Raw genomic sequence first — 14,171 nt, 5'->3', positions numbered from 1 at the left:
CATAGTGCCCTACCTTAGACCAGGCTCCATAGTGCCCTACCTTAGACCAGGCTCCATAGTGCCCTACCTTAGACCAGGCTCCATAGTACCCTACCTTAGACCAGGCTCCATAGTGCCCTACCTTAGACCAGGCTCCATAGTGCCCTACCTTAGACCAGGCTCCATAGTGCCCTACCTTAGACCAGGCTCCATAGTGCCCTACCTTAGACCAGGCTCCATAGTGCCCTACCTTAGACCAGGCTCCATAGTGCCCTACCTTAGACCAGGCTCCATAGTGCCCTACCTTAGACCAGGCTCCATAGTGCCCTACCTTAGACCAGGCTCCATAGTGCCCTACCTTAGACCAGGCTCCATAGTGCCCTACCTTAGACCAGGCTCCATAGTGCCCTACCTTAGACCAGGCTCCATAGTGCCCTACCTTAGACCAGGCTCCATAGTGCCCTACCTTAGACCAGGCTCCATAGTGCCCTACCTTAGACCAGGCTCCATAGTACCCTACCTTAGACCAGGCTCCATAGTACCCTACCTTAGACCAGGCTCCATAGTGCCCTACCTTAGACCAGGCTCCATAGTACCCTACCTTAGACCAGGCTCCATAGTGCCCTACCTTAGACCAGGCTCCATAGTGCCCTACCTTAGACCAGGCTCCATGGTGCCCTACCTTAGACCAGGTTCCATGGTGCCCTACCTTAGACCAGGCTCCATGGTGCCCTACCTTAGACCAGGCTCCATAGTGCCCTACCTTAGACCAGGCTCCATAGTACCCTACCTTAGACCAGGCTCCATAGTGCCCTACCTTAGACCAGGCTCCATAGTGCCCTACCTTAGACCAGGCTCCATAGTGCCCTACCTTAGACCAGGCTCCATAGTGCCCTACCTTAGACCAGGCTCCATAGTGCCCTACCTTAGACCAGGCTCCATGGTGCCCTACCTTAGACCAGGCTCCATGGTGCCCTACCTTAGACCAGGCTCCATAGTACCCTACCTTAGACCAGGCTCCATAGTACCCTACCTTAGACCAGGCTCCATGGTGCCCTACCTTAGACCAGGCTCCATAGTGCCCTACCTTAGACCAGGCTCCATACTGCCCTAACTTAGACCAGGCTCCATACTGCCCTAACTTAGACCAGGCTCCATACTGCCCTACCTTAGACCAGGCTCCATAGTACCCTAACTTAGACCAGGCTCCATACTGCCCTACCTTAGACCAGGCTCCATAGTGCCCTCTGACCAGGTCCCTTAGGACTGACAGTGTGCATCCCAATCAAGATTTGGGGTGTCCATGGTAAGTTTTCACAACATCCTGCCCCTCCCCCTCCAGGGTCCTCTGTCAGTGTTCTCTGCTAAGCAACGCTGGACAGCTCCTCGTACCGTCAGGCTGAGACTGGAGGACAGAGACCTGGGCTTCACCCTGAGAGGAGACCCAGTACCTGTACAGGTTACCTCCCTGGACCCTCTCTGCCCTGCTGCTGTGAGTCTGCTATACTACTGGTTACTGGGGGGGAAGGGTTAGGCTGACGCACACTAGGCTAATGGGGGGGAGGGGTTAGTCTGACGCACACTTAGGCTAATGGGGGGAAGAGTTAAGCTGACGCACACTAGGCTAATGGGGGGGAAGGGTTAGGCTGACGCACACTCAGGCTAATGGGGGGAAGAGTTAGGCTGACGCATACTTAGGCTAATGGTGGGGAAGGGTTAGGCTGACGCACACTAGGCTAATGGGGGGGAAGGGTTAGGCTGACGCACACTTAGGCTAATGGTGGGGAAGGGTTAGGCTGACGCACACTAGGCTAATGGGGGGAAGGGTTAGGCTGACGCACACTAGGCTAAGTGGGGGGAAGGGTTAGGGCTGACGCACACTTAGGCTAATGGGGGAAGGGTTAGACTGACGCACACTAGGCTAATGGGGAGAAGGGTTAGGCTGACGCACACTAGGCTAATGGGGGGGAAGGGTTAGGCTGACGCACACTTAGGCTAATGGGGGAAGGGTTAGGCTGACGAACACTTAGGCTAATGGGGGGGAGGGTTAGGCTGACGCACACTTAGGCTAATGGGGGGGGAAGGGTTAGGCTGACGCACACTTAGGCTAATGGTGGGAAGGGTTAGGCTGACGCACACTAGGCTAATGGGGGGAAGGGTTAGGCTGACGCACACTTAGGCTAATGGGGGGAAGGGTTAGGCTGACGCACACTTAGGCTAAAGGGGGAAGGGTTAGGCTGACGCACAGTTAGGCTAATGGGGGAAGGGTTAGGCTGACGCACACTTAGGCTAATGGGGGAAGGGTTAGGCTGACGCACACTTAGGCTAATGGGGGAAGGGTTAGGCTGACGCACACTTAGGCTAAAGGGGGGGAAGGGTTAGGCTGACGCACAGTTAGGCTAATGGGGGGAAGGGTTAGGCTGACGCACACTTAGGCTAATGGGGGGAAGGGTTAGGCTGACGCACACTTAGGCTAATGGGGGGGAGGGGTTAGGCTGAAGCACACTTAGGCTAATGGGGGAAGGGTTAGACTGACGCACACTTAGGCTAATTGGGGGAAGGGTTAGGCTGACGCACACTTAGGCTAATGGGGGGAAGGGTTAGGCTGACGCACACTTAGGCTAATGGGGGAAGGGTTAGGCTGATGCACACTTAGGCTAATGGGGGAAGGGTTAGACTGACGCACACTTAGGCTAATGGGGGGAGGGTTAGGCTGACGTACACTTAGGCTAATGGGGGGAAGGGTTAGACTGACGCACATTTAGGCTAATTGGGGGGAAGGGTTAGGCTGACGCACACTTAGGCTAATGGGGGGGAAGGGTTAGGCTGACGCACACTTAGGCTATTGGGGGGAAGGGTTAGGCTGACGCACACTTAGGCTAATGGGGGGAAGGGTTAGACTGACGCACACTTAGGCTAATGGGGGAAGGGTTAGGCTGATGCACACTTAGGCTAATGGGGGGGAAGGGTTAGACTGACGCACACTTAGGCTAATGGGGGGGAAGGGTTAGGCTGATGCACACTCAGGCTAATGGGGGGAAGGGTTAAGCTGACGCACACCTAGGCTAATGGGGGGGGGGAAGGGTTAGGCTGACGCACACTTAGGCTAATGGGGGGGAAGGGTTAGGCTGAACCACACTTAGGCTAATGGGGGGAAGGGTTAGGCTGACGCACACTTAGGCTAATGGGGGAAGGGTTAGGCTGACGCACACTTAGGCTAATGGGGGGAAAGGTTAGGCTGACGCACACTTAGGCTAATGGGGGGAAGGGTTAGGCTGACGCACACTTAGGCTAATGGGGGGAAGGGTTAGGCTGACGCACACTTAGGCTAATGGGGGGAAGGGTTAGGCTGACGCACACTTAGGCTATTGGGGGGAAGGGTTAGGCTGACGCACACTTAGGCTAATGGGGGGAAGGGTTAGGCTGACGCACATTTAGCCTCAAGGAGGGAAGGGGTGTGTGCTTAGGGTTGTTGTCCTGTTGGAAGGTGAACCTCCACCCCAGTGTGATCTCCTGAGCGATCTGGATCAAATCAAATCAAATCAAATTTATTTATATAGCCCTTCGTACATCAGCTGATATCTCAAAGTGCTGTACAGAAACCCAGCCTAAAACCCCAAACAGCAAGCAATGCAGGTGTAGAAGCACGGTGGCTAGGAAAAACTCCCTAGAAAAGCCAAAACCTAGGAAGAAACCTAGAGAGGAACCAGGCTATGTGGGGTGGCCAGTCCTCTTCTGGCTGTGCCGGGTAGAGATTATAACAGAACATGGCCAAGATGTTCAAATGTTCATAAATGACCAGCATGGTCGAATAATAATAAGGCAGAACAGTTGAAACTGGAGCAGCAGCACGGCCAGGTGGACTGGGGACAGCAAGGAGTCATCATGTCAAGTAGTCCTGGGGCATGGTCCTAGGGCCGCGGTTCAGTTGAAACTGGAGCAGCAGCACGGCCAGGTGGACTGGGGACAGCAAGGAGTCATCATGTCAGGTAGTCCTGGGGCATGGTCCTAGGGCTCAGGTCCTCCGAGAGAGAGAAGGAGAGAATTAGAGAACGCACACTTAGATTCACACAGGACACCGAATTGGACAGGAGAAGTACTCCAGATATAACAAACTGACCCCAGCCCCCCGACACATAAACTACTGCAGCATAAATACTGAAGGCTGAGACAGGAGGGGTCAGGAGACACTGTGGCCCCACCCGAGGACACCCCCGGACAGGGCCAAACAGGAAGGATATAACCCCACCCACTATGCCAAAGCACAGCCCCCACACCACTGGAGGGATATCTTCAACCACCAACTTACCATCCTGAGACAAAGCTGAGTATAGCCCGCAAAGATCTCCGCCACGGCACAACCCATGGGGGGGGGCGCCAACCCAGACAGGATGACCACATCAGTGAATCAACCCACTCAGGTGACGCACCCCCTCAGGGACGGCATGAGAGAGCCCCAGCAAGCCAGTGACTCAGCCCCTGTAATAGGGTTAGAGGCAGAGAATCCCAGTGGAAAGAGGGGAACCGGCCAGGCAGAGACAGCAAGGGTGGTTCGTTGCTCCAGAGCCTTTCCGTTCACCTTCCCACTCCTGGGCCAGACTACACTCAATCATATGACCCACTGAAGAGATGAGTCTTCAGTAAAGACTTAAAGGTTGAGACCGAGTTTGCGTCTCTGACATGGGTAGGCAGACCGTTCCATAAAAATGGAGCTCTATAGGAGAAAGCCCTGCCTCCAGCTGTTTGCTTAGAAATTCTAGGGACAATTAGGAGGCCTGCGTCTTGTGACCGTAGCGTACGTGTAGGTATGTACGGCAGGACCAAATCAGAGAGATAGGTAGGAGCAAGCCCATGCAATGCTTTGTAGGTTAGCAGTAAAACCTTGAAATCAGCCCTTGCTTTGACAGGAAGCCAGTGTAGGGAGGCTAGCACTGGAGTAATATGATCAAATTTTTGGTTCTAGTCAGGATTCTAGCAGCCGTATTTAGCACTAACTGAAGTTTATTTAGTGCTTTATCCGGGTAGCCGGAAAGTAGAGCATTGCAGTAGTCTAACCTAGAAGTGACAAAAGCATGGATTAATTTTTCTGCATCATTTTTGGACAGAAAGTTTCTGATTTTTGCAATGGTACGTAGATGGAAAAAAGCTGTCCTTGAAATGGTCTTGATATGTTCTTCAAAAGAGAGATCAGGGTCCAGAGTAACGCCGAGGTCCTTCACAGTTTTATTTGAGATGACTGTACAACCATTAAGATTAATTGTCAGATTCAACAGAAGATCTCTTTGTTTCTTGGGACCTAGAACAAGCATCTCTGTTTTATCCGAGTTTAAAAGTAGAAAGTTTGCTGCCATCCACTTCCTTATGTCTGAAACACATGCTTCTAGCGAGGGCAATTTTGGGGCTTCACCATGTTTCATTGAAATGTACAGCTGTGTATCATCCGCATAGCAGTGAAAGTTAACATTATGTTTTCGAATAACATCCCCAAGAGGTAAAATATATAGTGAAAACAACAGCGGTCCTAAAACGGAACCTTGAGGAACACCGAAATTTACAGTTGATTTGTCAGAGGACAAACCATCCACAGAGACAAACTGATATCTTTCCGACAGATAAGATCTAAACCAGGCCAGAACTTGACCGTGTAGACCAATTTGGGTTTCCAATCTCTCCAAAAGAATGTGGTGATCGATGGTATCAAAAGCAGCACTAAGGTCTAGGAGCACGAGGACAGATGCAGAGCCTCGGTCCGATGCCATTAAAATGTCATTTACCACCTTCACAAGTGCCGTCTCAGTGCTATGATGGGGTCTAAAACCAGACTGAAGCATTTCATATACATTGTTTGTCTTCAGGAAGGCAGTGAGTTGCTGAGCAACAGCCTTTTCTAAGATTTTTGAGAGGAATGGAAGATTCGATATAGGCCGATAGTTTTTTATATTTTCTGGGTCAAGGTTTGGCTTTTTCAAGAGAGGCTTTATTACTGCCACTTTTAGTGAGTTTGGTACACATCCGGTGGATAGAGAGCCGTTTATTATGTTCAACATAGGAGGGCCAAGCACAGGAGCAGGTTTCCATCAATGATCTCTCTGTACTTCACTCCGTTCATCCTTCCCTTGATCCTGACTAGTCTCCCAGTCCCTGCTGCTGAAAAACATCCCCACAGCATGATGCTGCCACCACCATGCTTCACCGTAGGGATGGTGCAAGGTTTCCTCCAGACGTGACACTTGGCATTCAGGCCAAAGATTTCAATCTTGGTTTCATCAGACCAGAGAATCTTGTTTCTCATGGTCAGTGTCCTTTAGGTGCCTTTTGGCAAACTCCAAGCGGGCTGTCATGTGCCTTTTACTGAGGAGTGGCTTCCGTCTGGCCACTCTACTATAAAGGCCTGATTGGTGGAGTGCTGCAGAGATGGTTGTCCTTATGGAAGGTTCGCCCATCTCCACAGAGGAACTGGAGTTCTGTCAGTGACCATCAGGTGTTTGGTCACCTCCCTTGATGGACAGCATCATGCTGTGGGGATGTTTTTCAGCGACAAGGACTGTGAGACTAGTCAGGATCAAGGGATAGTTGAATGGAGCAAAGTACAGAGAGATCCTTGATGAAAACCTTCTCCAGATCGCTCAGGACCTCAGACTGGGGTGAAGGTTCACCTTCCAACAGGACAACACCCCTAAGCACAAAGCCCTTCTCCCCCGATTGGTCAGTTTGGTCGAGTCAAGGGGTCTGAATACTTTCTGAATACACTGTGTATCCCCCCACTAGTACTTTAATGAAGACAGCTTCTCCATCCCAGAGGGGGAATCAATTATTTCCAGGGGCATTTAGTAGTCTGGCGACCTAAATGCCAGAGGGGGAATCAATTATTTCCAGGGGCATTTAGTAGTCTGGCGACCTAAATGCCAGAGGAGAAATCAATCATTTCCAGGGGCATTTAGTAGTCTGGCGACCTAAATGCCAGAACTGAACAAGAAACGGGCAACCAGTGCAGAACAAACACTAGTGTAAATTGATGTTTTTATTTAGTTTCCCTTTTGTACTTGAACTATTTGCACATCGTTACAACACTGTGGTAAATAGACTTATGACATTTGAAATGTCTTTATTCTATTTGGAACTTCCATGAGTAATGTTTACTGTTCATTTTTGATTATTTCACTTTTATGTTTTATTTCAGTTGCTTTGGAAATGTTAAAACCCTCCTTCCACCTGTTGTTCATGACTAAATGTTGTCATCTCTCTGTTACCAGGTCGACGGGCTGAAAGAGGGGGACTACATTGTTGCCGTGGGAGACACGGACTGTAAGTGGATGGTAGTGAGCGATGTGATGCGGCTGCTGAAGGATGTGGACGAGGACGGGATCGACATCCGCGTTGTTAGCTTGATGGACAGCGGCCTGCCCATGGTAAGGTCCGCCCTCTGGCTCTGATTGGCTCCTGAGGAAGCCTGGAAGGTCCTTGTTGGCTCCTGAGGAACCCTGGAAGGTCCTTGTTGGCTCCTGAGGAACCCTGGAAGGTCCTTGTTGGCTCCTGAGGAACCCTGGAAGGTTCTTATTGGCTCCTGAGGAAGCCTGGAAGGTCCTTATTGGCTCCTGAGGAAGCCTGGACCGGCAGGCGATGGCAGATAACTTAATGAGGAACGCAATTTATCAGGGCTGTCAAACTCTCAGCTCTCGATGAGGAGTTCCTCTCTCTCTCAGCTCTCGATGAGGAGTGCCTCTCTCTCTCAGCTCTCGATGAGGAGTGCCTCTCTCTCTCAGCTCTCGATGAGGAGTGCCTCTCTCTCTCAGCTCTCGATGAGGAGTGCCTCTCTCTCTCAGCTCTCGATGAGGAGTGCCTCTCTCTCTCAGCTCTCGATGAGGAGTGCCTCTCTCTCTCAGCTCTCGATGAGGAGTGCCTCTCTCTCTCAGCTCTCGATGAGGAGTGCCTCTCTCTCTCAGCTCTCGATGAGGAGTGCCTCTCTCTCTCAGCTCTCGATGAGGAGTGCCTCTCTCTCTCAGCTCTCGATGAGGAGTGCCTCTCTCTCTCTCAGCTCTCGATGAGGAGTGCCTCTCTCTCTCAGCTCTCGATGAGGAGTGCCTCTCTCTCTCTCAGCTCTCGATGAGGAGTGCCTCTCTCTCTCTCAGCTCTCGATGAGGAGTGCCTCTCTCTCTCTCAGCTCTCGATGAGGAGTGCTCTCTCTCTCTCAGCTCTCGATGAGGAGTGCCTCTCTCTCTCTCAGCTCTCGATGAGGAGTGCCTCTCTCTCTCTCAGCTCTCGATGAGGAGTGCCTCTCTCTCTCTCAGCTCTCGATGAGGAGTGCCTCTCTCTCTCTCAGCTCTCGATGAGGAGTGCCTCTCTCTCTCTCAGCTCTCGATGAGGAGTGCCTCTCTCTCTCTCAGCTCTCGATGAGGAGTGCCTCTCTTTCTCAGCTCTCGATTCCAAACAGAAGTAGCAGTTTCCCATCTGAATGTGCTCTTTTTTCATTTAGTCAAATGGATAACTACTGCAGGAAGTGTTTTTTATATTATGTGACAATACCCTGATTTTTGTGGGGAATATTTTTAAAACTCATACAGTTTAATTCATTTAAGTAGAAATTAGACATGTTTAGCCTTTACCTGTAGTAATGGCCTCTCTCCCTCCCCTCCTCTCTCCCTCTCCTTCTCTCTCTTCCTCATCTTCCTCCTTCCCCTCCTGCCTCATCTTCCTCCTTCCCCTCCTGTCTCACCTCTCTCCCTCCCTCCCACCTCTCATTCCTCCCCTCCTCTCTCCCTCCCCTCCTGTCTCTCTTCCTCATCTTCCTCCATCCCCTCCTGTCTCACTTCTCTCCCTCCCCTCTTCTCTCACCTCTCTCCCTCATCTTCCTCTCCTTCTCTCTCCCTCCCTCATCTTCCTCCCCTCAGCCCACTAAGAGTGCCACGTACTGCGGAGGTATATCTAAGACCTACTCCATGATCTGCCTGGCATTCGACGACGACAAGAGCCCCAAGGGCCGCAAGGTGACCAAGAAGGGCTCCTTCCTGTCCTGGGGCGTGAAGAACCATCTGAAGAGCTCCAGCACCCTGAGCCTCCCTACAGCAGACTACTCTGGAACACTGCCTTGGAACAAACCCTGTCCCACCTTCCCTTCCTCCAGCTCCTACAACGACCCCGCTCTTTACTAGAGAAGGAAACATACTGGACTCTAGACACTCTACTGGGTTAGAGAATACTGTGTGAAGGTCTCAAATGGCACCCTATTCCCCATATAGTGCAGTACTTTGGAGGTCTATGGGCTCTGGTCTAAAGTAGTGCACTATATAGGGAATAGGGCTCTGGTCTAAAGTAGTGAGCTATATAGGGAATAGGGTGCCATTGTGGGCACACTTGTTAAATCCACTTTAATCAATGTAGAGGAAGGAGACGGGTTAAAGAAGGATGTTCAAGCCTTGACAATTGAGACATGGATTGTATTTGTGTGCCAATCAGAGGGTGAATGGGCAAGACAAAATATTTAAGTGTCTTTGAACAGGGTATGGTTGTAGGTGCCAGGCGCACCGGTTTGTGTGAAGAACTGCAACGCTGCTGGGTTTTTCACACTCAACAGTTTCCCGTGTGTATCAAGAATGGTCCACCACCCAAAGGACATCCAGCCAACTTGACACACCTGTGGGAAGCACTGGAGTGCAACATGGGCCAGCAACCCTGTGGAACGCTTTCAACACCTTGTAGAGTCCACGCCCAGACACATTGAGGCTGTTCTGTCACATTGAGGCTGTTCTGTCACGTTGAGGCTGTTCTGTCACGTTGAGGCTGTTCTGTCACGTTGAGGCTGTTCTGTCACGTTGAGGCCGTTCTGTCACGTTGAGGCCGTTCTGTCACGTTGAGGCCGTTCTGTCACGTTGAGGCCGTTCTGTCACGTTGAGGCCGTTCCGAGGGCAAAAAGGATGGCGGTGTCACTATATTAGGAAGGTGTTCTTAACGTTTTGTATACTAGGTGTTCTTAATGTTTTGTATACTCGGTGTGTTGATATTCTAATGTAAAAAATGTCAAGTTATACTATGTAGATATCCCACTATGTAGAAGGTGAAGTATGTAACTCTTAAACCAGGAAGTGATACGTCTGTAGTGAGTGTGTGATAGGCTAACCGTCTGTAGTGAGTGCGTGATAGGCTAACACAATGCGCTGTAAGCTGATGAAAATAGATTTCTTTATTTTTTTTATTTTTGTGTGTAATTTCTTGTTAAGACAATTACTGTGGTTGATATGAAGGAATATTGTGTGTGGTGGGCTGTTCTGATGTAGGCCTTGTGAAATCTCTGTTTTAGATTTTATTGGCATGTCAGGGGAGGGAGGAAGAAGAGGGGGGGAGAGGGGGCCTGGGTTGAGGGGAAAAGAGGGAGGGATGGAGAAGGGGCAGGCGCAGTGTAATAAACCAAAAAACCTCTGGGCCATCGAGACACAGCTCTCACCTAAGCTTCTGCCATATTGTAATAGTGAGTTCTAACAAGCCTTTAAATGGAACTCGTCGTAGTTAAACACTAATATCCATCCCCCCTCCTCCTGTACTGCTGACCGGCAGCCATTTTGAAACTCATCATAGTTAAACACTAATATCCATCCCCCCTCCTCCTGTACTGCTGACCGGCAGCCATTTTGAAACTTGTCGTAGTTAAACACTAATATCCATCCCCCCTCCTCCTGTACTGCTGACCGGCAGCCATTTTGAAACTCGTCGTAGTTAAACACTAATATCTTCCCCCCTCCTCCTGTACTGCTGACCGGCAGCCATTTTAATGACAACCTTTCCTGGTAGAGCAGGGAAAAGTCTCCCTACCAGCGGACAGATGTGGTTCTATCTCTGTGGATGTTTGTGTAATATTTGCTGTTAAAAATGAAGGCTATTTTGTAAAAGGGAAAAAGGCTGGTTGTGTTGTCTGTTTTTTGTCTCCGGTGTTCAGTGTATTTGCAGATGCTAACGTTAATATAATAGTATACAACAGGTTCATGTTAATTTCGCTAAGCCTGGGTTCCATCGAAGGGAAGAGTCCCTGTTTGATTCCACCATTGTGATTCTACTGGTCTCTAGTGGTTTCTACTGGTCTCTAGTGGTTTCTAGTGGTCTCTAGTGGTCTCTAGTGGTTTCTACTGGTCTCTAGTGGTCTCTAGTGGTTTCTACTGGTCTCTAGTGGTCTCTAGTGGTTTCTACTGGTCTCTAGTGGTCTCTAGTGGTTTCTACTGGTCTGTAGTGGTTTCTACTGGTCTCTAGTGGTTTCTACTGGTCTGTAGTGGTTTCTACTGGTCTGTAGTGGTTTCTACTGGTCTCTAGTGGTTTCTATGGGTTTCTACTGGTCTCTCGTGGTTTCTACTGGTCTCTCGTCGTCTCTACTGGTCTCTAGTGGTTTCTATGGGTCTCTACTGGTCTCTAGTGGTTTCTACTGGTCTCTAGTGGTTTCTATGGGTTTTTAGTGGTCTCTAGTGGTTTCTATGGGTTTCTACTGGTCTCTCGTGGTCTCTACAGGATGTCCACCTGAACATTTTTCTGACACTGCAGTGTTGCACTTTCTTATCTACAAAGTAGATTATTATACGTTTGATAATCAAATTATTTCTGTAATAAAAATCAAACAAAAAGAAACATCTGAATATCTGTGTACATTGTAAAGCGTGTGTAGACGGTAAAGTTGTGAAATCTGTTGGCTGTTGCAAAGTAATGTATTTTCTGAGATCATTGTCTTCAAAGGGGTATGTAAAAAAAATTATATTTTCACTGCGTTTCATCTTCTTTCAGGAAATGCCACTCGTGGTTTCCTGAATTCCACAAAGCAGCATATTGTGTGCAGGTCATCGGTACTCTAGGTTTGACTGTAAACACACCTGTTGTACCGAGGACAGTCACAACTCTAGGTTTGGCTGTAAACACACCTGTTGGACAGTCACAACTCTAGGTTTGACTGTAAACACACCTGTTGTACCGAGGACAGTCACAACTCTAGGTTTGACTGTAAACACACCTGTTGGACCGAGGACAGTCACCACTCTAGGTTTGACTGTAAACACACCTGTTGTACAGTCACAACTCTAGGTTTGACTGTAAACACACCTGTTGTACCGAGGACAGTCACAACTCTAGGTTTGACTGTAAACACACCTGTTGTACAGTCACAACTCTAGGTTTGACTGTAAACACACCTGTTGTACCGAGGACAGTCACGACTCTAGGTTTGACTGTAAACACACCTGTTGTACAGTCACAACTCTAGGTTTGACTGTAAACACACCTGTTGTACCGAGGACAGTCACAACTCTAGGTTTGACTGTAAACACACCTGTTGGACAGTCACGACTCTAGGTTTGACTGTAAACACACCTGTTGTACCGAGGACAGTCACGACTCTAGGTTTGACTGTAAACACACCTGTTGGACAGTCACAACTCTAGGTTTGACTGTAAACACACCTGTTGGACAGTCACAACTCTAGGTTTGATTGTAAACACACCTGTTGGACAGTCACAACTCTAGGTTTGACTGTAAACACACCTGTTGTACCGAGGACAGTCACAACTCTAGGTTTGACTGTAAACACACCTGTTGGACAGTCACAACTCTAGGTTTGACTGTAAACACACCTGTTGTACAGAGGACAGTCACAACTCTAGGTTTGACTGTAAACACACCTGTTGGACAGTCACAACTCTAGGTTTGACTGTAAACACACCTGTTGGACAGTCACAACTCTAGGTTTGACTGTAAACACACCTGTTGGACAGTCACAACTCTAGGTTTGATTGTAAACACACCTGTTGCACCGAGGACAGTCACAACTCTAGGTTTGACTGTAAACACACCTGTTGTACCGAGGACAGTCACAACTCTAGGTTTGACTGTAAACACACCTGTTGGACAGTCACAACTCTAGGTTTGATTGTAAACACACCTGTTGCACCGAGGACAGTCACAATCCTTTTCTGTTACTCGTCCCATCTTTACTGAACTCAATTGTGACTGAATAGTTGTTGTACAGTTTTTATAATGTTTGTGTAAACTGTACTCCAACTATTGCCTCACGAGACAGTTTATAACGGACAGCTGTCCTGCTCCAGTTGTGTGTATATATAAAGTTACATTATTATGAAGGGAAATGAATTGAAGGGCATTTTGACTTCATGTGTGTAGGAATGGATATGATTGAGTTGATATATTATTGTAAAATGTTTTTTCTGTTGGGAGGTGTACAGTATACTGCATGATTATAAACGATTCATCTCTGTTGGGAGGCATATATTGAATATATCTTCACAGTCCTCATGTTTTCTGTTGGGAGGCTTACACTGTTAATATCTACACAGTCCTCATGTTTTCTGTTGGGAGGCTTACACTGTTAATATCTACACAGTTCTCATGTTTTCTGTTGGGAGGCTTACACTGTTAATATCTACACAGTCATGTTTTCTGTTGGGAGGCTTACACTGTTAATATCTACACAGTCCTCATGTTTTCTGCAGTGGGGGTACACCCCAAATTAATCCCTATATAGTGAGCCCATAGAGCGCTGGTTAGAAGTAGTTCACACTACAGGGGATAGGAGGCCATTTTGGACGGACTCCTTGTTGTTGTTGTTCTCCTGTTGGTTTCCATGGTTTCACTCTATACCTCCTTTCTTACTGCCGGATACAAAACAGCTGTGGTGACAATGTCTTGCTGTTGATCGATGTACCGTCGTTATTTTATCATCGTGTATGTATGTTTGTTCTCGGTCAACTTAAATCTCAATAAACTATGTGAATAAACTGAATAGATGAAGCATCTTTCTGCCTTCCATAGAGGGGACATTACATCCATAGTGGAGTGAGTTGGAGCAACGTTTTATACATTATAAAGACAAATCATCATTGTAAAAAATAAAAAAAATAAAAACTGGTTTTGTATCCTAAATGCTGATTGGATGAGCAGTGGTCCAAGTCGTGCTTTATTGGCCGTCAGAGACACACCTATTGGCTGCTAACAGGTCCACCTGAAAAATCACTGTGCCTCCTTAAATGGTACTGCGTGGTCAAGCTGAGGTCTGCGTCGGGCCCGTGCAGCTGTGATATGGCCTCTGCAAAAATCAGGGCATTCATGCTTCGCCGAGCGACCCAGAGAGTTGTTGTCAAGAAAGTGAGTTTGTGTTTCTACAGAACCTCCCGCCCTCACCTACCGTCAACCAGTCACGTCAATGTGAAACT

At 48.6% G+C, this 14,171-nt stretch overlaps 1 protein-coding gene and 2 long non-coding RNA genes across 3 annotated transcripts in view; 2 read left to right on the top strand and 1 right to left on the bottom strand.

The window, feature by feature from the left end:
- LOC135554779 (rhophilin-2-like) overlaps positions 1-12,510 on the top strand; it is a 94,219-nt gene extending 81,709 nt beyond the window's left edge. The window contains exons 13-15 of the mRNA XM_064987212.1: positions 1,322-1,471; positions 7,233-7,388; positions 8,868-12,510. Of these exons, the coding sequence (XP_064843284.1) occupies positions 1,322-1,471; positions 7,233-7,388; positions 8,868-9,128 (567 nt within the window). The 3' untranslated portion in view covers positions 9,129-12,510. The remainder of the gene's footprint in view (positions 1-1,321; positions 1,472-7,232; positions 7,389-8,867) is intronic.
- Positions 12,280-12,807, bottom strand: LOC135554793 (uncharacterized). Its single transcript, XR_010457743.1, has 3 exons — positions 12,747-12,807; positions 12,487-12,534; positions 12,280-12,363 (listed from the first exon to the last, which is right to left on the bottom strand). It is a non-coding gene; the product is annotated as an uncharacterized LOC135554793 (long non-coding RNA).
- On the top strand, positions 12,541-13,741 carry LOC135554790 (uncharacterized). The gene is made up of 2 exons (XR_010457742.1): positions 12,541-12,728; positions 12,825-13,741. It is a non-coding gene; the product is annotated as an uncharacterized LOC135554790 (long non-coding RNA).
- The last annotated feature ends 430 nt before the right edge of the window (positions 13,742-14,171 follow it).

This window comes from Oncorhynchus masou, chromosome 2 (assembly GCF_036934945.1).
Source record: "Oncorhynchus masou masou isolate Uvic2021 chromosome 2, UVic_Omas_1.1, whole genome shotgun sequence".
Taxonomy (NCBI): Eukaryota; Metazoa; Chordata; class Actinopteri; order Salmoniformes; family Salmonidae; genus Oncorhynchus; species Oncorhynchus masou.
Note: the sequence above shows the minus strand (reverse complement) of the source record. Positions and strands in the feature narration are given on the sequence as shown.